Source organism: Esox lucius, chromosome 25 (genome assembly GCF_011004845.1).
Source record: "Esox lucius isolate fEsoLuc1 chromosome 25, fEsoLuc1.pri, whole genome shotgun sequence".
NCBI classification, from domain to species: domain Eukaryota; kingdom Metazoa; phylum Chordata; class Actinopteri; order Esociformes; family Esocidae; genus Esox; species Esox lucius.
The window spans coordinates 2,887,062-2,911,281 of NC_047593.1; the positions used below are offsets into that span (position 1 = coordinate 2,887,062).

General features: G+C 40.9%; 2 protein-coding genes across 12 annotated transcripts in view; both read left to right on the forward strand.

Annotated features, from left to right (window-relative positions):
- The window catches only part of trim2a (tripartite motif containing 2a), a 72,659-nt gene extending 51,034 nt beyond the window's left edge, over positions 1–21,625 (forward strand). For 7 of the 11 annotated variants that reach the window (XM_034291136.1, XM_034291134.1, XM_034291135.1 and 4 more), the window contains 10 exons: positions 1,365–1,656; positions 2,573–2,724; positions 3,386–3,566; positions 4,969–5,692; positions 6,272–6,375; positions 10,003–10,170; positions 15,006–15,186; positions 16,452–16,522; positions 16,619–16,759; positions 19,507–21,625. In XM_034291136.1, the coding sequence (XP_034147027.1) occupies positions 1,365–1,656; positions 2,573–2,724; positions 3,386–3,566; positions 4,969–5,692; positions 6,272–6,375; positions 10,003–10,170; positions 15,006–15,186; positions 16,452–16,522; positions 16,619–16,759; positions 19,507–19,659 (2,167 nt within the window). In that variant the 3' untranslated portion in view covers positions 19,660–21,625. Of the gene's footprint in view, positions 1–1,364; positions 1,657–2,572; positions 2,725–3,385; positions 3,567–4,968; positions 5,693–6,271; positions 6,376–10,002; positions 10,171–15,005; positions 15,187–16,451; positions 16,523–16,618; positions 16,760–18,000; positions 18,110–19,506 lie in introns of all 11 variants that reach the window. The other 4 variants (XM_034291141.1, XM_034291140.1, XM_010899200.4 and 1 more) reach the window with 4 other exon arrangements.
- Positions 21,626–22,230: 605 nt separating this feature from the next.
- mnd1 (meiotic nuclear divisions 1 homolog (S. cerevisiae)) overlaps positions 22,231–24,220 on the forward strand; it is a 34,363-nt gene continuing 32,373 nt past the window's right edge. Inside the window, exons 1-2 of the mRNA XM_010899206.4 lie at positions 22,231–22,380; positions 22,686–22,751. Coding sequence (XP_010897508.2) covers positions 22,378–22,380; positions 22,686–22,751 — 69 coding nt within the window. The 5' untranslated portion in view covers positions 22,231–22,377. The remainder of the gene's footprint in view (positions 22,381–22,685; positions 22,752–24,220) is intronic.

Below are 24,220 nucleotides of genomic sequence, written 5' to 3' on the forward strand. Positions count from 1 at the left end.
CAAATTTAACACACCTGCTCCCCATTCACACCTGAGAACTTGTAACACTAACGAGTCACATGACACCGGGGAGGGAAAATGGCTAATTGGGCCCAATTTGGACATTTTCACTTAGGGGTGTACTCACTTTTGTTGTCAGCGGTTTAGACGTTAATGGCTGTGTTGAGTTATTTTGAGGGGACAGTAAATGTACACTGTTATGCAAGCTGTACACTCACAACTTTACATTGTAGCAAAGTGTCATTTCTTTAGCGTTGTCACATGAAAAGATATACTCAAATATTTACATACATGTGAGGGGTGTACTCACTTTTGTGAGATACTGTATGTGTTAAACTAAGTGATGTATGAATGAACAAACTGTCTGTCTATCAAAAACGGTATGTATCTCAAGATTGTCTATGTCCATGTGGGGTAAAGCAAAAGAGTTTTTAAACCAGGGTTGTGTGATGTGATTGGGTAATGGAAAAAGGAACAGATGGTGCAATTAGGGGGGGTGTCCACTGATTGGTCCACCTCAGCAGTCAGGCGATGCACTCATGACTGCCAGGTGGGAAACACCAACGAGCACACTCAGGGGAAATGGCAGGAAGGGAAAATCACAAACGTACATACAGGGTACCTGCATGCGTAAACACTCCCACCCTTAAAGGAGCCAACATTCTATGGTTTGCAACACAAGACATAAAAATAATACAGAACACTATTCAACGAGCAAAGGCATCCACACAGGATAGAAAATTAAATATACATCTCTAAACAAGTGACACAGCATCTGCCTCAGTACATTATCAGAAAACTTTTTGTGACGGATCTCCAAATTTTAGTTTTGCACAACAAGTCCCCAATGCATAAAGGAAGGTAGTAATAGCTGAGACCTTGGCATCAACAGGGCGCACCTGAACCTGGCCAAGCTGTTTGCCATGATACGTAACAGTGGCTTTCCTAAACTCACACTTTGCCAAGTTCAGGGTATAAGAAGCAGCTGCTAGACGTTCACACACTCTCCTTAGGGTACGGACATGATCTGTCCACTCTGTTGAACAGACCACCAGGTCATCAATGTAGGCACTACAGTTAGGGACTCCAGCTAACACTGTGTTAACAAAGGCTGAAGCACGTGGGGTTTCACCTTTTAGGACATCTAGCTTGGTTACATGAGTTGCAGCACCAACAGTGTCAATACAGTCGTCCAGTCTGGGCAACGGGTACGAGTCAGGCACTGTTACAGCACTGACCTTTCGATAATCCGTCTGGTTTTCTGTTCTGCCTGATAAATGAAGCAGTAGAATTGGCTTTAAATTTGAGCCTGACTACGAACTCCGACAAGTAATCCCTGCTTCCCTTTTTCTCCCCGCTTACAGGTGCCTGCAGAACTACATCCCGGCCCACAGCTTGACGCTGTCGTGTCCCGTGTGCCGCCAGACATCCATCTTACCAGAAAAAGGCGTGGCGGCACTGCAGATCAACTTCTTCATCACCAACCTGATGGACGTGTTGCAGCGCTCCCCCGACAGCCGCAGCCAGGAGTGTGCTGCCCAGGACAACGTCAATGTCGTGGCGGTGCGCCAGTCGCTTTCCTGTCCCAACCACGGAGGAAATGTAGGATATAACGAACCGTCAAGACACAGGCAGTGCCACAATGACGTATCAGAGGCGCGTGCATGGACGTGCACGCACACACACACACACACACACACACACACACGGCAGAGGTGTATTCATTTGGCCAAACAAAATGTTGAAGGTGCAACATGTTTATTTAGCGGAAGCAAGCGGGGCAGGACTGTTTCGTCTAACAAATTCTCGATTGGTTGAAGTCCCTAAAGGCCGCTCCCCTGTTTCGTTTTGTTGGTCAGAAGCTTGAATGACATCAGCAGCTCGACTGCACCAGCCACTGAAAGGAAATCTAGGATTTGACAGACTCAGCCCTATAAAATTCCATCATTCAGCTGCTATTACAGGAGATAAAAAAAACGACTGAAATTGAATGAGAGACAGAAGTTAAATTGATGACGTGTGTAGATCGTATCTGTTACCTCAGCAGGAGATTCCATGGTATTCTACTGCTTGACATTATCTCTCTTTACCTTTCTCACTATCTCTCTACTTCTATCACTCTACCTCTCACTCACTCTACCTCTGTCTCTCTACCCTTTTCCCTCTCCTCGTCCCCCCTCTCTCTCTCACTCTCCCCGGTCACCATGGCAACAGGTTTATTTTTATGTGGGATTTACTGTACTGAATTGAATATGATACGAATTTGGGGTTGTGCTGTCAGACCAGTTTAATCCACTGTGAGTACAGTGTGATAATCTACTGGCACAGGGACAAAACACTACTGGCAGAACACTATGCTTTATAGAGAGGTTTCAAAGGAGAATTTGTCATTACTGTTGGGTGGGATTTGGGGTGAAATGTAGTAATTGGGTGTCATTTATTACTAAGTAGCTAAAATAATTTATGTCAGTATATATTTGTTTTAACTTTAGATGGGGCAGTATCTATTTTAATTTGTCAGAGAGAAAGATATCTTCACTTAACTTTTTACTTTGACATTGCTGCCGCCTAGGTCATGGAATTCTACTGTCCACCGTGTGAGACGGCCATGTGTCAGGAATGTACGAGTGGTGAACATGCCGAGCACCCCACCGTGCCCCTCAAAGATGTGGTGGAGCAGCACAAGGCCTCACTGCAGGACCAGCTTGACACCGTCAAGAACAGGTAGGATCCAAAGCACATCCTCGGTGCAACATCAGCAGGTTGTGATTTAACCGTAGAATGAATGTTTAGAATGTTTAGAATGCACAGTGCTGGAAAAAGACAAATAATGCGCCAGAGATACCGGATCCATAGAAAATATCAGCGGAAACACACATCTGAGAGGTGCCAGATCCTGTTCCGGTCGGATCTGGCTCAAATTAAGCACTGGGAACATTGGTAAATAGAGACGCTTAGTTGTCTTTGTGCACAGAGTGTGCATATCATATATAGGTTCTTTCCTAATTTGCAGCACTGTGTTGGTTTTTCCTATTAAACTCAAAGTATACCTATATTGTCTGTATGTCAGAGCAAATACATTATCCTATCTACATTGTCCACATGTCAGACCATTATCCCTGATGGCTTGTGTTGAGGAATTTCTTGAACTGATGTAATCTTAATTTTATAAATGTATAAATGAATAAGAAACAAACTGCTAATTGTGCCAAGAGAATTTTGTCTCTGTATCTTCTTCTTGAAGAGTCTAATCGATAGAATTGCTATCACACTTGACCTTGTCAGGGGAAAATATTGTACAAACCAAAGGTGATCTAGTGATGGTCAGCAAAATTTTTGGTCAGACTCACTGTGTGCATCCTTTCTCTTCCTGCTTTCTCTTCAGGTTGCCTGAGATCGATTCGGCCTTACAGATGCTGTCAGAGATCCTGCAGCAGCTGACCAATCAGAAGAGTTCCATCGAGGGAGATATCCACACTACGTTTGATGAGCTGCAGAAGACCCTGAATGTTCGCAAGAGCGTCCTGCTCATGGAGCTAGAGGTCAACTATGGGCTCAAGCAGAAGGTGATTCTCGCAAAATCTATTAAAGATCTTATCAACTACAGGTGCCTGTGTGTGTTTACGAGAGAAATGCTGATTAGGATGTTTGACTTGAGTTGGGCTTGGGCAGGTGACTGCCAAATATTTACAATGTTCTATGGGTTCTGGCTGAGTAGCACACAGTGATAAAAACTTTTTAAAACTAAAAATACACAAAAATATTTTCAAAAGTTCAAATCTTCTCAACAGATTGAAAGAATAGAGGAAAAATGCTATGGAAATACAGTAGTCTGTTAGCATCTACTATCCTACACAGCAGCATTGGACCTATTTTCCACTGTTTCCACTTTGAGAGCCAGCTGTGGATCAGCCAGTGCTCTGATAAATGATTACATGGAACAGGGAGGGCTGGGCATAGAGGAAAGAGTGCCAGGGAGGGGAACCGACCTCCCACCCAGTCCTGGGAACCAATCACCCGTGCTGGCCTCACACCCAGCGCCCTCCCCTTAGAGAGCAGAGCATAATCACATGGTTTACCAGCAAGACCAGCCGGATAGAACAGACAGAGCGTTGCTCAAAGAAAGGCAGGACTTTCATCTGTTTGTCCTTTTTCCAGGCGGCGTGGACTGTGGATACAATCTACCTTGCAATATCTAGGCTTTGTGGTTATTTTGTGTCTATCCTGCTTCTTAAATAGACTTTGAAAGTGCTGTATCTTTAAGCTAGGTAGCAAGCTAACCATTCATGTTTAAATAGTTTTTTTATTTTTTACACATGGTGGTGCACTGTGCACAGTGTTAAGAGAATGAGCCATGGTATCTGCTTGACTTTGGGGCATATGTATTCTAGAATATCTTTGTTTTGCTACTTCATACAGTGATTGTTATACCCTATGGAACAAGGATTCATATAAATAGTGGTAGAAATACGTTTGGTTTGTGGACTTTGATTACTCAATGGACGTCCGTGTAATCAAAGAGGATGAGTGCGATGGCCAGATTGAGGTGAGAGTGAGTGCATTCATGCATGCAGGTGTTTTGTTCTTACCAGTGTGCTAACCACTGTTTTAACCTAGCCCCTTGGCATCTTTCTGCTGTTGTGTTATGTGAACTGTACGTATGACAGTCAACACAATGATTTGCTTATACCAGTGGACTAGTCCACTTAATTCTGGCCCTGTCCAATTCAATGTTTTTTTTTCTTGATTGTGACAGCTGTCCAAAGCATACATTCTGTTTTAATTTGGTGTTTGTTCCCAGTGACCCAGTTTGATATTTGCATGCATATCTATGTAGTGTTATCTGCCTGCATGTGAATGAACAGATGTTTGAAAGATGTTGGTGTGTTGTTAATGTGGGTGGGTGTGTGTGTGTGTTGTCAGAACTTTAAATCGGGAAATGTGTGTCTAAAAATGTATCTCTCCCAGGTGCTCCAAACTCAGCTGGACACGTTGCTCCAGGGCCAGGATGGCATCAACAGCAGCTGCAACTTTACTGAGCAGGCCCTGAGTCATGGCACTGAGGCGGAGGTTCTGCTCGTCAAGAAGCAGATGAGCGAGCGGCTCGCCAAGCTGGCCAACCAGGATCTCCCTCTACAACCCGGAGAGAATGACCAGTTAGACTTTCTGGTGGAGACCGAGGGCCTCAAGAAGTCCATCCACAACCTGGGCACCATCGTCACCACCAACGCCGTGGCATCTGAGACTGTGGCCACAGGCGAGGGACTGAGGCAGTGCGTGGCGGGCCTTCCCACCTCAGTCACCATCACAACCAAAGACAAGGACGGTGAGCTGTGCAAGATGGGGAATGCCGTCATCACGGTGGAGATCGCCACGCCTGAAGGCAGCGTGTGTGATGGCGAGATTCTTGACAACAAGAACGGGACCTATGAGTATCTGTTCACGGCGCCAAAGGAAGGTGGTTTTACACTGTCTCTGCGTCTGTATGACCAACACATTAAAGGAAGTCCCTTTAAAATTAAAGCAACAAAGTCGGTGGATGTGTCACCTAGTACAGAAAGTGCCAAGAAGAGGCTGAAGTCCCCTGGAAGTAGTCACGTCAAGCAGAAGGCCATCAAGCGGCCAGCCAGTATGTACAGCACAGGAAAAAGGAAAGAGAACCCCATTGAAGATGACCTTATTTTCCGGATCGGTAATGGTTGCCTTTGTAATTGACATTTGCTGTTAACCAAACACAATGTCTTTTCCCATGATTTGCATATTGTGTCTATTTTTTAAAGATTTTATTTCAGAGATCATTTAAAAAAAAGAAACTGAGTTTTTGGAGATGCATTTCTATTTACAGTTAAAATAGCATTTACTGCCTGGATGTATAGGAACCCCGTTGTGGCATATAATATGGCTAAACAGTCTAAAAATAAAGATTCCAAAATCTTGTTCAGATTTATAAAATCTGGGAGATATGAGAACTATTTTGACCACTTTGTTTCTGGCATGAGCGACCTTCCATTTGCATGGTCTGAATTCTTTTTTTAGCAATGGTGCTATGTGGATATCAAAGCTTGTGTGAGTTTTACAGCAAAACCATGAAAATCCCAATATTTAGAGACTCGACTGAGTCTTACTAATGTATTTATTTGTTTTTAGCTCCAACCATTAGATCCCGGAAAGGGTAAAAGCAGAATGTTTCTTTACAAAAATCCAGAAATTACATGAATAATAAAAATAATTATTAAAAGAAAACAATGGTAACAGTAATAATTCCTAACAGGTACAAAGGGAAGGAACAAAGGAGAATTTACCAATCTACAGGGTGTGGCTGCTTCCTCGCTGGGCAAGGTTTTGATAGCAGACAGCAACAACCAATGTGTTCAGGTGAGAAAACGGGTTATATTCCTTTTTGCAATGGACAACAATTCTTTACATATTTATTATTGGAGATAATATTTGAGTGATAGCTAGTCCCTCCCGGCTTCAGTCTGTTTACTCTGTTGTTTGCTGTCGAACTAACGCGACCCTGGTGAACTCTATCAATTTCAGACATTGGGACTTGAAAATGGGTAATCGGCATGACTAAATAAACTTTTATGATGTATAAACAGATGAGCGGAAGCGAAATACTTAGGTTACTAGTTTTAAAAAAGAATGTCTAACAGTAAAGACACAAACATCAATAACACAATCACAAATGTACAGTACTGTGTAAAAGTAATTTGCAGCAGAACCTTTCCCAAAGCATCACACTGCCTCCGCTGGCTTGCCTTCTTCCCATAGTGGATCCTGGCTCCATGTGTTCTCCAGGTAAGCGATGCACACGCACCCGGCCATCCACGTGAGGTAAAAGAAAATGTGATTCATCAGACCAGGCCACCTTCTTCCATTGCTCCGTGGTCCAGTTCTGATGCTCATGTTCCCATTGTAGGTACTTTCGGCAGTGGACAGGGGATCAGCATGGACACCCTGACTGGTCTGCGGCTACACAGCCCCACCTGTGATGCACTGTGTTTTCTGACACCTTTCAATCAGTACCAGCATTCACTTTTTCAGCAATTTGAGCTACAGGATCAGACCACACGGGCCAGCCTTTGCTCCCCACATGCAGCAGTGAGCTTTGGACGCCCATGACCCTGTCGCCGGTTCACCGGTTTTCCTTCCTTGGACCACTTTTGATAGTTACTGACCACTGCAGACCGGGAACACCCCACAAGGGCTGCAGTTTTGGAGATGCTCTGACCCAGTCATCTAGCCATCACAATTTGAGTCTTGTCGCTCAAATCCTTATGCTTGCCCATTTGTCCTGCTTCTAACACATCAACTTTGAGGACAGAAAGTTCACTTGCTGCCTAATACAGTGAGGAGAACAAGTATTTGATACACTGCCGATTTTGCAGGTTTTCCTACTTACAAAGCATGTAGAGGTCTGTAATTGTTGTCATAGGTACACTTCAACTGTGAGAGACGGAATCTAAATAAAAAAATTCAGAAAATCACATTGTATGATTTTTAAATAATTAATTTGCATTTTATTGCATGACATAATTATATGAACACCTACCAACCAGTGAGAATTCCGGCTCTCACAGACCTGTTCGTTTTTCTTTAAGAAGCACTCCTGTTCTCCACTCAATACCTGTATTAACTGCACCTGTTTGAACTTGTTACCTGTATAAAAGACACCTGTCCACACAATCAAACAGACTCCAACCTCTCCACAATGGCCAAGACCAGAGAGCTATGTAAGGACATCAGGCATAAAATTGTAGACCTGCACAAGCCTGGGATGGGCTACAGGACAATGGGCAAGCTGGTTGGTGAGAAGGCAACAACTGTTGGCGCAATTATTAGAAAATGTTCAAGATGATGTCAATCTCCCTCTGTCTGGGGCACCATGCAAGATCTCACATAGTGGGGCATCAATGATCATGAGGAAGGTGAGGGATCAGCCTGAAGAGAGCTGGGACCACATTCTCAAAGAAAACCATTAGTAACACACTACGCCATCATGGATTAAAATCCTCCAGTGCACGCAAGGTCCCCCTGCTCAAGCCAGCGCATGTCCAGGCCTGTCTGAAGTTTGCCAATGACCATCTGGATGATCCAGAGGAGGAATGGGAGAAGGTCATGTGGTCTGATGAGACAAAAATAGAGCTTTTTGGTCTAAACACTCGCCGTGTTTGGAGGAAGAAAGAAAGATGAGTACAACCCCAAGACACCATTCCAACCGTGAAGCACAGAGGTGGAAACATCATTCTTTGGGGATGCTTTTCTGCAAAGGGGACAGGACGACTGCACCGTATTGAGGGGTGGATGGATGGGGCCATGTATCGCGAGATCTTGGCAAACAACCTCCTTCCCTCAGTAAGAGCATTGGAGATGGGTCTTGGCTAGGTCTTCCAGCATGAAAACGACCCGAAACACACAGCCAGGGCAAGTAAGGAGTGGCTCCGTAAGAAGCATCTCAAGGTCATGGAGTGGCCTAGCCAGTCTCCAGACCTGAACCCAATAGAAAATATTTGGAGAGAGCTGCAAGTCTCTATTGCCCAGCGACAGCCCCGATACCTGAAGGATCTGGAGATGGTCTGTATGGAGGAGTGGGCCAAAATCCCTGCTGCAGTGTGTGCAAACTTGATCAACTACAGGAAACGTATGATCTCTGTAATTGCAAACAAAGGTTTCTGTACCAAATATTAAGTTCTGCTTTTCTGATGTATCACATACTTATGTCATGCAATGAAATGCAAATTAATTACTTAAAAATCATGCAATGTGATTTTCTGGATTTATGTTTTAGATTCCGTTTACTCACATTTGAAGAGTACCTATGATATATATATTACAGACTTCTACATGCTTTGTAAGTGGGAAAACCTGCAATATCGGCAGTGTATCAAATACATGTTCTCCCCACTGTATGTGTATGTGTATATATATATTTTTACTGTATGTAAAAAACAAATCTTCAAATTAACACTTACTGCTTCAATAAATGGCTTTTAGTTCATCTTTCAGGTACCTAAGATTTTTGCACAGTACTTTAGTCACATGAAAGTAACCAAAAAGATGTGTCCCGAAAGTCAGAACGCAAGGAAAAAAAGAATGGTGCAGTGGTATTTTTTCTGCAACTTGACTGTTAGTGTCTTAAAAAAAACCATCTAAAAACCAAAACACTAGAATTCAAAACCTATTTTCAATAATACATGACCTTTACATAACCCCTTTCACTAGCAATTGGAAGGTGTGCATCATTTCTGATTTTCAGATTGTACCAGTTGTTGCAGGATACAAACAAATGCATGCGCTTCTTCTCTTGGCCTTTGGGAAATAGCACAGGGAATTTTGAGATGCTGTAGGGCTGTTCTTTGCTTTCTCCATAGAGACCAACTATCACCTGTCCCCACTCCTGCTGAAATGCAATGACTATATTTTCCATCAAATGAAATGCATACACTTATGTTTTAATTGTCTGTGTATTTTAGACTGTCGTTGTTCTGTGGTTGTACAGGTACATGGCATCGAATAACAAATGAATAATGGAAATGACCAGGACTCTGAAAGATCAGTGTCAATTAATGTAGTAAATTTTTCGTTCCTGGAACTCTATTAGTTGAAATTAATGTATTCTCTCTTTGTCTCTCACGTGCACTCTGTCTGATATTATCTTCATTTATTTAGACATTTTCTTTTTTCTTTTTGTATTTGTGTGAAAGTGATGAGGGCCAGATTTAAGCCCATGTAACCTTTTGGCAATGACTAAGCCTGCGGGACCAGTATAGGTCAAAGACTTGTGCTTTTTTAGCTCATATTTCATATTATTTATATTGTGAACAGTACTATGTAGTTGAACCTTTTATAACCTAATTCTCTCATTATAGTTTTTCCTTTTTTTAGCTAAAGAGGGCTGACTTAAAAAGCCCTGAAAATCCATAGCTTTATGTTCTTTGAAAGAAATTTGACACCCTACGCCATCTTCAGCCATGTGATTAGGCCTGTGTTTTTTGGCAGATCTTCTCTAATGATGGACTGTTTAAGAGCCGCTTTGGGGTGCGGGGGCGGTCTCCAGGGCAACTGCAGCGGCCCACAGGTGTGGCTGTCCACCCCAGTGGTGACATCATCATAGCCGACTACGACAACAAGTGGGTCAGCATCTTTTCCAGTGACGGGAAGTTCAAAGTGAGTTGAAATTGCAAGGTGTAGCTGTCATTTATTCTGGGATCGGCACAAGAGATCTATCTGTTTCTCTTAATGATTCTCTATGGATCTGTAATCCTCCGACAGATCTGCCTTCATTCAAATCTCAATTCATAGTGAATATTTTGGGAACTGCTGCTGTCAGAATTGCAGTATTCTAAGATATTCTTTGCCTGGTTATTGGTGACTTGAAAGGGATAAGTGCCGATGTCTAGATGATGCCTGCACAGCCATCTGGTGGACTGCTGTTCCCATGATGCAGCTGCTCAGGAGGCTCAAAATGGTGCAGTGATAGCGATGAGGACCCAGGATGCCAATTTTCTTTAATTGCCATAGAGAGCCTAGTTACTTTTGCATCCTCTTGACAACACTGTTTTCAATGATGGTCCATGATGACAAAGTATTCTACTGTGTGGATGGCAATATAAAAAAAAAATATATATATATATATATATATAGACTTTCTGTATTGCAACACCTTTGTTTGGGATTGAAGAATGTTTCCTCTTCTGCATCCTATTGTCACTAATTAACCCAGTTTATTAGTTATCAGATATACAGCAGTGGAGTGGTTGTGAAATTTGAGGACCAAGTTGGTCATTGGGAAACGAGGAGTAAAACAGAAGGCTGAGGACACACCGCTTGAGTGCCTCTTTGTTAAGTCAGTGACGAGGTAACAACAAGGTCATGTTTCAAGGAAACCTTGTATATTTCATGAAAAACTCCCAAGCATACAGTAATTGTCTCAGGAGGTATATATACACAGTATATGTTCTGCTGTTAAAGTTAATATGCACAATTAATTTAGAAGGCTTCATCCCATCAATTGTTTTGCTCAAGACAAACATCTCGCGCTACCTTGCTTCAAGGTAGCCTACAGAGCATGCAGAAAGTAATCAGGCCCCTTCACCTTTTCCACATTTTGTCACGTTACATCCTTATTCTAAAACATATTTTTTTAAATCCCTAATCTATATACCCACAATAAACCATAATGCATGAATATGTTTTCAGAAATCTTGCAAATTCATTAGGTATATATTAGGTATTCCATAGGTATTCAGACATCTTAATTTCAGTCATTTTTAGAAGCACCTTTGGGAGCAGTTACAGTCTCAGGTGTTCTGGGGTGCAATGCTACAAGCTTGGCACACCTGTTTTTCTTCTCTGCAGATCCTCTCAAGCTCTGTCAGGGTGGATGGAGAATATCGCTGCACAGCCATTTTCAGGTCTCTCCGGAGATGTTTGATTGGGTTCTGGCTGTTCCACTCACCTGGAAAGCCAGGCTGTGTTTTCTTGGCTGTGTGCTTAGGGTCATTGTTCAATTGCAAGGTGACCCTTCACCTCAGTCTGAGGTCCTGAGCGCTCTGGAGCAGGCTTTCATTAAGGATATGTCTGTACTTTGCTCCTTTCATCTTTACTTTGATCTTGACTAGTCTCCCTGGCTCTGCCCCTAAAAAACATCCCCACCGCATTATGCTGCCATCACCATGCTCCACCAAAGGGATGGTATTGGCCAAGTGTTGAGAGGTGCCTGGTTTCCTCCAGATGTGATGCTTAGTATTCAGACCAGAGAGAGAGTTCAGAGAATTCTTGAATTACACCAGACCAGATAATGTTGTTTCTAATGGTTTGAGAGCTCTTTAGAATCCTTTTCTCAAACTCTAAGCAGACTTTTTATATATGCCTTTTACTCACTCAACCATAAAGTCCTGATTGGTGGAGTGATGCAGAGATGGTAGTTCTTCTGGATGATTCTCCCATCTCCACAGAGGAACTCTGAAGCTCTGTCAGAGTGGCCATCGGGTTTTTGGTCACCTCCCTGACCAAGGCCTTTCTCCCTGTTTCCTCAATTTGCCCAGGTGGCCAGGTCTAGGACGACTGTTAGTGGTTTCAAACATACAGCTCCAGAAATAATTAAGAGACCACTGCACCTTTTTCTTTCCAAAAAAGTTGAAAAGGGAGATTTTGAGTGAGGAACAGAAGGGTTAAAATTAAGCAAATTTAACGCATCTGGCAAAGAAAAAGGCGCAGTGGTCTCTTAATTTTTTCCGGAGCTGTATTTTTCCTTTTGATAGGCACCTTACATGTCCACTGTCCAGTAAATTTAATTAATCTAAGGTGGATTCCAATCAAGTTTTAGAAACATTTCAAGGATGATCAGTGAATTTTAATGGAATATCTACATTGGTGTACAGAGGCCGATTATCAGCAACCATTACTTCTGTGTTCCAATTTTCTTTTGCAATTATGTTAGCACAGCTGAAGCAATGAAACTGACCTTTATTAGACTAGTTGAGTATCTAGAGCATCAGTAATTGTAGGTTTGATTACAGGCTCAAAATCTCCAGAAAGAACCTTCTTCTGATACTCAACAGTCTGTACTTGTTCTGAGAAATTAAGGCTATTCCATGCGAGAACCATGCCAAGAATCTGAAGATATTGCACAACACTGTGTATTACTCCCTTCACAAAACAGTTCAAACTGCTTCTATCCAGAATAGAAAGAGGAGTGGGAGGCCCTGGTGCACAACTGAACCAGAGGACAAACGAAGAGTGTGTTGTTTGAGAAACAGATGCCTCACAGGTCCTCAACTGGCTGCTTCATTTAGTAGTACCCACAAAACATCAGTCTCAACATCAACATTGAAGAGGCGACTCCGGGATGCTGACCTTCTAGGCAGAGTTGCAAAGAAAAAGCCATATCTCAGACTAGCCATTTAAAGAAAAGCTTAGGATGGGGAAAAGAACACAGAGTCTGGACGGAGGAAGATTAGATTTTTTTTTAATGGACAGGAAAATCTAAGTTTGAGGTTTTCGGATCACAAAGTAGATGGTCTGCATCTGCATTCGTCAGATGCAGACCAAATGAAAAGATTCTGGAAGAGTGCTTGACACCTGTCAAGCAAGATCGAGGCAATGTGATGGTCTGGGGGTGCTTTGGCGGTGGTAGAGTGGGTGATTTGTAGAGGGTAAAAGGGATCTTGAAGAAGGAAGGTTTTAACCATTTTGCAATGCTATGCCTTACCCAGTGGACAGCGCATGATGTGTGCCAATTTTCTTCTACAAAGCAATATCCAAACTATGCAACAACTATTTAGGGGAGAAGCATTCAGCTGGTATTCAGTGTGTATAATGGAGTGGCCAGAACAGTCAACGGATCTCAACCCTATTGAGCTGTTGTGGGAGCAGCTTGACCATATGGTATGTAAAAGTGCCCATCAAGCCAATCCAGCTTGAGGGAGGTGCTACAGGAAGCATGGGGTGAAATCTCTTCAGATTCCTCAACATATTGACAACTAGAATGCCAGAGGTCTGCAAGCCTGTAATTGCTGCAACTGGAGGATTCTTTGACAAAAGCAAAGTTTGAAGTTTAAAAGTTTAAAATAATTTTTTTAACTACTCTGAACTCAAGTGTAAACCATTGTAGAGCTGCCAACACTGGGGTGATATGAGACCTTGATTTAGTCCTTGTAAGAAGTCTGGCAGCTGAATTCTGTTCAACTTGGAATTTACCTAGGGACTTACAGTATTGTTGAGGCATGTAAACAAAGTATTAAAGTTGGTGAGGTGAAATAAAAGCATGTATAATTTTTTCAGTGTCCTCAAAAGATAAAACTGATCTTATTTTGGTAATATTTCTAAGTTTGTCAAAGGATGACTGCACCAGTTTTTTTGTGTTATATTCAAATATTCAAACTGTCTTGCCCACCTGGCAAGACAGCAAGGGTGAACAGTAGCAAGCCTTCTGGTCACCGTCACGCCCCTGGGCCAGTGTACGGACCCTAGTACAGGATTATCCAGTATCTATCAATACTGACTTTTTCGTCAAGTGAAAAGATGAGAGAATCGTGTCACCAGCAAAGTGTTTGTCTATCCTGTTAGGCTTCCTATAACGTAGCTACTGAAGGTCTTAGCCAGGGAAGTTTTTGTCTGTCCTGAACAAATCCTATGGTATAATGTGTTTTGACTGTGACGGGAGTCTAACACAGGACCTGTTGTTCCGTAGTCCGCGTCTCACTCACTCACTCACTGACTGACAGAGAGTCAAATTCACTCTTCAAGGCCGGCTCCGCTTACGCGATCCGGCAAAAAACTCCCACATTTCTGGCCACAGGCACAATATTTTTTAAGAGCGATCCTAGAGCCAACCAAACTTTATACGAAATAGATAGGGGGCCAATAATTAAAACTAGTTTTGTTTAACTGAATATAATTATTCGACATCCAACGTCTTCCAGACAATTATGCAGAACTCAAAACTTGCTTATGATGCACCACTTTTTAAACTGAAGTGTTTATTTAGGAGCAAATTTACTGTATGATTTTGACTTTATTTTTCAAACCCTTGTTTGGCCTGGTAATTTGACTGAGAACACATTCTCATTTACAGCAACAACCTGGGAGCAATTAGTGTAAACTACATTTTAACTGGATTGTTCAAGGACAGACTGAAAAATTTCATTTACCAGACTCACTCAGTGATTTGATCTATCAAATGTTCTAACACCTCTAAGCTACCTGCCGTCCTCAAAAAGGTTTGTTTGCTGAGAGATTGTATGACTCACTGCCTTGTGAAATGGATGTTTCTTTGAGATTGATTCAAATGCCAGACTTTAAAGTAATTAACAGTTGTACTATCTGTATTTGTTATTCTCTATATGTATCACATTATATAACTTTATTGGACATTTACATACATTTTATGTAATTTTATGTTATGTTCTATATTTTGTGTGGACCTCAGGAAACATAGCTGCTTTTACAGACATATCTTTCTGCTTTCTTTCTCTGTTTCTCTCCCTACCCTTACCCAGACTAAGATTGGCTCGGGCAAGCTGATGGGCCCCAAAGGTGTGTCGGTTGACAGGAATGGCCACATTATTGTTGTGGACAATAAGGCGTGCTGCGTTTTTATCTTCCAGCCCAATGGCAAGCTGGTCACCAAGTTTGGTAACCGCGGAAACGGCGATCGGCAGTTTGCAGGTACACTCAATGGTAATGGTGTTGCACTCCCCTCTCTCTCTGCATGCAGAACAACAATGCCCCTAGTCAAGTGACCTTTAGGCCGTGACCATGACCTTTACACTTTTGAGCTGTAAATGGGTATTTTATCGTGGGGGAATTCCTGCATGCCCTTCCCACTGTCTTGAAGCCCATTGCTTTTGTCAGTCTTGTGTCTGTTTGTGTTTACCATTTCTATTTTTAACATTCAACCTCATGGTAATTACTTGGGTTAACATAGCCTCTTAAACCAGGCTTGGCTTGTTGCTAGGCCTGGGGAATGCCTACAGGATTTTTGCTGCAATCGGGTGGGAAAAACTTTTTTTTTCGTAATGTCTCAAAACACATGAACCCAATCATATTAATTGCTTGGGCGAATGCCTCAAAACACATTAACTCAATCATATTCATTACTTGGGAGGGGCTTATACAGGTGCTCATGAGAATAATCCCTTCAGTGCAACAGTAGCTAGCTAAGTGAAGATGGCAGCAAAATGGCCATCGAAAACTGTGGATGCCTTGTTTGTGGTGAACCATATCAGTCTTTGAGAAACAAACATAACCTTTTCCTAACTAAATCATTGTTACTGCGACCGGACTACACACTCGCGTAAGAAGGATAGGTAATGCTGAATGATAGGATTTTTTAAAGCGGTATGGGGCGGAAAAAAGCTCATTCTAAACCCCGAACAAAAAGAGGTGGCGTGGCAGTCTCAACCCCTGGATATACCAAAAGATTTTCACCTAATGAACGATAGCCTGTAGGAAGGCACTCCAAAACATCTTTCAGAACAGCATTTCAGCAGAGAAGTTGTAATGACTTTATTGACTCGATGTTATGAATAGAGCACAGTTCTTCAAAAACAGAATTGCATATTTCCTTAATCTTTGCTTTTCTGGTATGTTGCAACCTAGGTAGGAACTAAAAACTTTCAGAAAATGTTTCTAGTATTTCTGTGGAACTCACAAGCCAAAAAAACTTTTTGAATTATTATTATAAATAAACACACAGAGGAGAAAGGAACAAACATTCTTGGCGCAAAGAGAAAAATAAAGAAATAATTGGAAGTTGGTGTTTGTGATTGTGTTTTAGTACTTGTCTGTCATTAGATTCTTTGCTTTGTTTCATTGTTTGATAAACATCACATTGACTTTTTATCTAATAATAAATTTTTTTGCAAACCCGAATGAGGCAGGGGTAGAGATTACATTGACACTGAATATGCATTTAATCCTGCTCCTACCTGTATTTGTTCCAGGTCCTCACTTTGCTGCTGTCAACCATAACAATGAAATAATTGTCACAGACTTCCATAATCATTCTGTGAAGGTAATGTAATCTCACTTATGACAAGTTATTTTTACCCCTGTGAATAATTTTTTTCTCCAAAAATCTACCTGAAAAAATATTTGTATTTCTCTTCAGGTTTTTAACACAGAGGGAGAATTCCTGCTGAAGTTCGGTTCCAATGGGGAGGGGAATGGACAGTTCAACGCCCCTACAGGGGTGGCCGTGGATGTCAATGGCAACATCATTGTGGCAGACTGGGGCAACAGCCGGATACAGGTGAGGTCACAAGTCGTGGAAACCTGGAAGTGAGGTTTTCGTGAGGAAAGTGGGATCCATGTTAGGCTTCTTGACCACCCTAGGCCACTGATTTTTATTTCTTATAACAAAGTGCAGTGCAAAAGTCTTTACACTAAATAGTTAACAATATTTATATGGGCATTATTATTTGCTCATAAATACTATAAAACATAACATAGTATAAATATACAAATGCACCTTTAATACAACCCTGTTTCCAAAAGTTGGGATGGTGCGTAAAATGTAAATAACAACAGAATGCAATGACTTGCAAGTCATGTACAACCATATGCAATTGAAAAGAGCACCTCAAACCATATAGGCAGATTTAGAATTTGATGTCAGCAACAAAAAAATTGGGACAGGGGCATCTTTGCCACTGTGTTGCATCACCTCTTCTTTTAACAACATGTTTGGGAACTGAGGAGACCAATTGCTGCAGTTTTGAAAGTGGAATGCTGTCCCATTCCTGCTTGATATAGGATTGCAGCTGCTCAACATCTCCTTTGCTGTAATTGTCATTTTATAATGTGCCAAATGTTTTCAATGGGGGACAGATCTGGACTGTAGGCAGGCCAGTTTAGCACCCATACCATGCTATTTCGGAAAAGCTGGTAGAGGACTGTCAACTGAAACACATGGGGAAAAATCATATTGATAGAAATATGAATAGCCTACAAGAATGTGCAAACTGTTTCCTATAACATCGCAGGCCTGTAGGCTACGGATCTAGCAAGTGTCAAAACCCTACAGCCTTTTGCTGATCCAAGAACTGTTAGGACTAATAGGTTGTAAAATGTAGCCCTTTCAATGGGCACATCCATGGTGTGAAAACAAGATGAGACAATAGCCCCATGTGCATGTCTGTTAAGCAACACATTTGACATTGCATATTTTACCATACACTACCATATGCCGATTTAATTAAAGATGCTTATTTGTATGACCTACAGGCTCTTTGTGTTTTTGAATGTTGGCTTACAATGTGCAATTTTGACAAAATTGACAATATATTTCTGAAATGACTTTTAATTAAAATTCTTACAGAATGAAAATGAATAGAACATCAATTATGTATACTTATTCACCACAAATTGAATAAAACAGTATTCAATAGGCCTACACAAAATAAATGCGTTTCACTAAAATGGAACAAGGTCTCCTATAAAACTTCTGAAATGTTATATACCTTCTTGGCCTCATGCTGTTTCTTTTAACAGTTATTGTGTTTGCAAGACAGCCTCGGCTGTACCGCCACGAGCCGTTACAGTCCTCACTCGAAACCATACGGAACACTGCCAAACTGCAGAGCTCCTCAAACCCACTCTGGTATGCTACTGCAGATGAGTCCTAGGCCACATGACTTGAACTGGGCTTGATCAATTCACTTTATTTTATGTCTTTATTGATATGTTTCTTGAATGTGAAGTTATGATTGAAATGTTATGATTAGCCTAATGGCAAATGATAACTTACTGCACTCCCACAGCTACATGTCGGTGTTCCCATCTAGGAATTTTCCACCCAGATCTTCCCAATGATACCAGTGATTTGCTAGTCAATGGCAGAAATATCTGTCACACCTTCTCCTGTAGTTTGGACACTGGTTAGGAGTGCAACAAATCGCCTTCTCACATCCACCTTTATTGATCTCTGCCGAATTTATTTTATTCACAAGTGTGGAATATTTATGACTTGTTGTGGTGTTGTGCACTGTAGATGATGCTATCTCAAACATTTTACATTGTGATACATTTTTCTTAAATGATGGCACTATTTTCCAGTGCAGTCTTTCACAGTGTGATAAGATTCTGATAAGCCCATCCTCTCTGGAATGATCTTTAATTTCCCAATCATGTTACTTATTGCCAATAAACCTAATTATTTGTGTGATATTCCACCAGGTTAAATCTTTCAGCATTACACAACATTTCCAGTCTTTTGTTGCCTCTGTCCAAGCTTTTTTGAAATGTGTTGCTGGCATCAAAGTGGGCATGTATTTTCCAAGAAACAATGACATTTCTGAGTTTCAACAATTGATGTTTTCTACATACTATTTTCTATTGAATATAGAGTTACAATGATTTGCATATCGTTGCATTTTGTTTTTATTTCCATTTTACACGGCATCCCAACTTTTTTGGAAATGGGGTTGTAGAATAAAAAGTTACTATGTCTTATTTTGTCTATAAGGTCATTTACGTCTTGTGAACAGTACTTAAACATTAACAAAACTGGGGTACAGAAAGAAAATGCTGTGAAATGCTTGCTGTCTGTTGCCTTCTGTGAGTGGTTTGGAGGTGCATTTGCCAACTTTCGTTGGCAATCTCGTCAAAATTTATGGTATTATGAACTCTGAGGAAATGAAAAGATAAACATACTTTACCTTCGGGAGCATGATACCACCTCAGAATCCCGACCATGGTAAGAAAGAAAACAAACGTCCCAAGTCAAATGTCAACTTGCTTTAGTGAAATTCTAAGAGAGGCCAAACAAAATAGTGACTTGTTTTAATACCACAATAATGGTTTTCACTCATCGTAATATTGTTTTATTTTTACCTCCGCATTATTTTATTTTTAATAAACAAATGAACATTTGAATTTGTCAGTGGGCTAAGTCACTACTGTATTTAATGTTCAATGATTTGCATTATGTGGTCAGTATTTTAGTTAGATCATTTTGGTGAAGTTTTCTTTCTCTCTCTCTTTCTGTCTTTCTTTCAGGTGTTTGATGGTAGTGGTTCATTCCTGTCCTACATCAACACATCTGCAGACCCTCTCTATGGTCCCCAGGGCCTGGCCCTCACCTCTGATGGCCACGTGGTGGTGGCCGACTCCGGGAACCACTGTTTTAAAGTCTATCGTTACCTGCAGTAGCCCACATACACACTCACCATCCGCAGTACGGACTGAATGGTGTCTATTCTATTCTTAAGCTCTGCCATCCGTAACTGTGCCATACAGAACCTCCTGCTTGCTGTTCACCTTGTTGGTTGTCTTTGTGGCCTCTAATTACCTCTGATCTTTAACCTTTTCCACCACTGACCCTTGTGGAGTTCATAAAAAAACGGTATTTCCCCAGAAACAGTTATTTTCTGACACTAGCCCTGGTGAAGAGAGAGAATGATTAAAAAAGGTAATGTGATCCAAGTGGGAGGGAAAACAATTGCGATCTCCGTGGATTGTTGGAAGGAGATTGATTGACAAGTTTCTGACCATCCCCTTAATGTGATACAGTTTAATTTTCCGTACTAATAGTTACATTTAGGATTTATGGAGTGGAAGCTGATCCTACACCTGTACTTAGGGGAAGTCTCAGCCTGGAGCTGATAATACAATACATTCCTTTTGTTTATAGGGATCCTGCTTGGTATGATGAGAAATGGGTGTCATAGGCTGGACCCTTCCTTTTGTTATTTATTGTTGTGACATGGCACTTAATGTAAAACTAGAATACAATGTTTATCATGAAATGAATATGAAGTATGAATCTTGTTTCTACAATTGGTTTACTGTCACCACTGTCTATTGAAATGAGTAAGACTCCAATTAAATGAAAATAAATTGCTTGGACTTTTGAACTGACTAGCTGCAAAAATATTTGCCTCACTATCTTTAGTCACACACCTGATTCAAATTAAAGACTTGATTACGTCAAACAAGTGTGTAAATGGTAGGCCAAAATTGGTGTGTGTGCTTGTGCAAAAAATTTGCACCTCTTGGGGTAGCCAGGACCAGGATTGGGAAACACTGACTTAAGATTTAAGGCTAAGGATTAGGGAACATTGATTTCTGGGTCAGGGTTAGAAAGTCAAACATTTGCATGTTTGTTAACTAAATGAAAGTCATAAAATAAAGCAGAGCTATTCAACTTCAGTCCAGGATGGCTGAGACAGTTTTGGTTTTCATCTCTAATAAAGCATATACAGACTTGCACACCCACTGAGTGTAATTAGCTGCCAGGTGTTTGGCTCGAGTAGCCCTGCAATTAGGGATACTTCACAGTTAGCTATGTGTAGTTCACTTTCAATTAGTCCTGAAAATACACAATGTAGTTTTCTGTGTCATTCTTACTACTCTGCACTATAAGCCATTTTACAACTTTGTAACAAACAGTATTGGAAAATATATTACAAAATTGAACTATTGCTTCCCATCCTCAATTTGTGTGGTCTTTTGTTTATGTTAACAAAAAGGAGTGATTCTACTCAAATGTAGTATTCAGATACTGTAGCAGACATTGACATTACAATAAATATACAATGGCTTATAAGTTGATGTGAATAATTTCAGTGTAAGTAAACGACCTATTAAAATGTAGGTTCACACTTTGAAAAACACCCAATCTAGATTGTAAAGCACTTGGCTCTCCATATTTCATTACTTTCATCTGCATACTTTTAGGCAGCCTTTTTGTATTTTCCCATGTTCTGTCATTTGTTGTCCTCGTCAGTTTTGATGCTGTGATGCCAAATGGAAAAAGTGCCCATATCTGTAAGCTTTGAGATCAGTAGCTAGCGTGGTATGCAACTTCAAGGTTGTATACATTCCATCCCTATGTGTATGTAAACCATTTATTTTGCCAACTGTGTAGTTGCAATTTAGAAACTGTTATGAATGTCAAACCCATTGTTATTTATTAGGCACAGACTTATAATTTCACTCTCCAACTTCACACAAAAACTGCTTTGCTATTGTCTTACTGCACTTACAGAAATCTAGTCTGATAAACCCAAAAACAAAATATGCTTACAGTGTGTTGAAAAAATATTTTGACATTTTCATAATTTATGTAAATTTTCTCTATGTACATTACAGAAATAAAGCACTGCATTCTTGGAAATGTTTTTTGGTCACTTCAATAAATCAAGTCTTTAGATTTTCTTAATGTATCAATAACAAATCAGTAATTTGTTTAGATGTACATACAGCCTCTGAGGTTGTCAGAGGGGAAAATGCTGAATTCTATAGTCTGATGAATCCTGTCCCTTCTGCTTAGTAACAACCCGGATTTTCCACACCGTCCTGTTGTCATGACAGTACTGTACTTTTTCTAATAGGACAGTAGAGGGCGCAAGTGTAGAATGCATTCAATCTATCTTTCCTACATATCACAAGTATTGCCAGGTGGGAAGGTTTCCTGTACAATTGGGCTATTTTTTATGTCAGCGTGCGGGCAAAAATGTACGAGGTAAAACAACGACAGGTGTAGCGACATTTTTGTGACAAAACCTGGCCGTATTTTACATTGACAAGTTTAATTAATGAATTGCATGATTCCAAATATTAAGTTAGTGACAAGTATGCAAACACATTTACAAGTACAAAACGAATTACAAGTTAGGAAAAGGTTTTTACGCCTACAAAACTTTTGTCGATGTTTTACATCCATATAAATTGACTTGGGCGGGTCGATTTACATATAGGATTGTGTAGTAAAAATATGGGCGGGTTTTTTGTGCAGTCCGCGGGTGGTTGCCGTATACAGTCTAACCCTGCCTATCACCCTTCCCGTCTACCCTTGTTGACAAGTTAAACTACCGCGGGAAATTCATTGCTAGTTGCTCAGTCCGTGTGGGTAATTTACATGGGAAAATGGTAGGTTGAAAACACATTTTGACGCTCATTCTCTTCACTACAACTCATTTGCGCACTGGCTTCGGCTAGAATACATTCGGCATGAAGCTTTGACTGAACTATGTAATATAAGTTGCTAGATAACAGTACATAACGTTAGCTCATTTAGGCTACATTTTAGCTAGAACTGGAGCACCTTGCCAAAGTAAGGTAAAATTAAGCGAATGATATGTCGCTTCCAACTGCAATGTGGACTTGCTATTTTGTTTTGTAATGAGATATATTGAGGTACGTCATTTTGCAATATTTCTTTCCTTGTTTTTCAGTCTAAAAAGAAAGGTCTCAGCCTTGAGGAGAAGAGGACTCGCATGATGGAGATTTTCTTTGAGACCGTGAGTTAACAGCTACATGGAAATTTACTTTAAATGTGTGACACGTAAAGGGCTACATTTTCAGTGATCCACCCCAGAAAGACATCTTGAAATCCCTAACTGGCGAAAATCTATCAATTGGTAAAATAAACGTTTTTACCATGATTCAGCTTCTATAAGTACATATTGAAAATCAGAAAATCGCGTAGTAATTCGTTATAGCATTGGCAACTCAGTGGAATAATTTATTCCCTGCAGATTTTCCAGCCACACATTCATGCTGCAGAACTCCTGATCTGTGGTATTCCTACAGGTGTTGTACCTTCCTCATGAAAAATGACCATCGATTACATTGGTGCTTTCTTAACAGAACCAGAATTACACAAGTTAATGCAGATGTCTGTTATTAAAATTTGACTAGCTTTTGAACAGTTTGAGCAAACAGCTATTTCAACCCTTAAATTAAAGGTAGGCTCTAATGTGTCATCTGTTTCTCTCTGTGATGCGCCCTAGCTATGTAGATTGGATGGGGATCGTCGCTGTGCAGCCATTTTCAGGTTTCTCCAGAGATGTTCGGTCAGGTTCAAGTCATTGTTTTGGCTGGGCCACTCAATGATCCTCTCAGACCTGTCACAAAGCCACTCCTCAATGATCCTCTCAGACCTGTCACAAAGCCACTCCTCAATAATTCTCTCAGCGCTGTCAAAAAGCCACTCCTCAGGGATACTCTCAGACCTGTCACAAAGCCACTCCTGCTCCCATCCCATGCTTCACCATAGGGATGGTATTGGCCATGTAAAGAGTAGTTCCCTTTTTCCTCCAGACGTGATGCTTAGTATTCAGGCCATTCAGGAAAAATATGTCTATTTTAGTTTCGTAAGACCAGAGAATCCTGATTCTCTTGGTCTGAGAGCCCTATAGGGGGGTTTCAAGCTGGCCATTGTGAGTTTAACTGAGAAGAAGCTTTCATTTGGTCTGTCTACCGTCAAAGCCTGAATGGTGGAATGCTGCTGAAATGGTTTGTCTTTTGGAAGGTTCTACCATCCCCACACAGGAACTCTGGGACCCTGTCAGAGTGACCATTAGGTACTTGGTTACCCCCATGAGCAAGGCCCTTTTCACCCGGTTACTCAGTTTAGCCAAGAGGCCAGGAATAGTGTTGGTGATTCCAAACTTCTCCCTTTTAACAATAATGAAAACTACTGTGTTCTTTAATGCTGCGGAAATATTTCGGGTCCCCTTACCCATTTCTAGTGATGGCCATTTGATGCTTCATTACCATTCTTCTAGCAGTAGGATATTATGCTTGCTGCACTAACTTAGATTTTCTTTTTCAAAATTATAGCCATCATTGAAATATATAAGGCAATATAGTTAACAATCTAGTCGGTACATTTTATGTTTAATGGCTGTTCCAATGTTGTTGTTGTCTGTTCTTTTTTACAGACTAGATTTTTAACTATATTGCCTTGTAAATTTCAATGATGGCT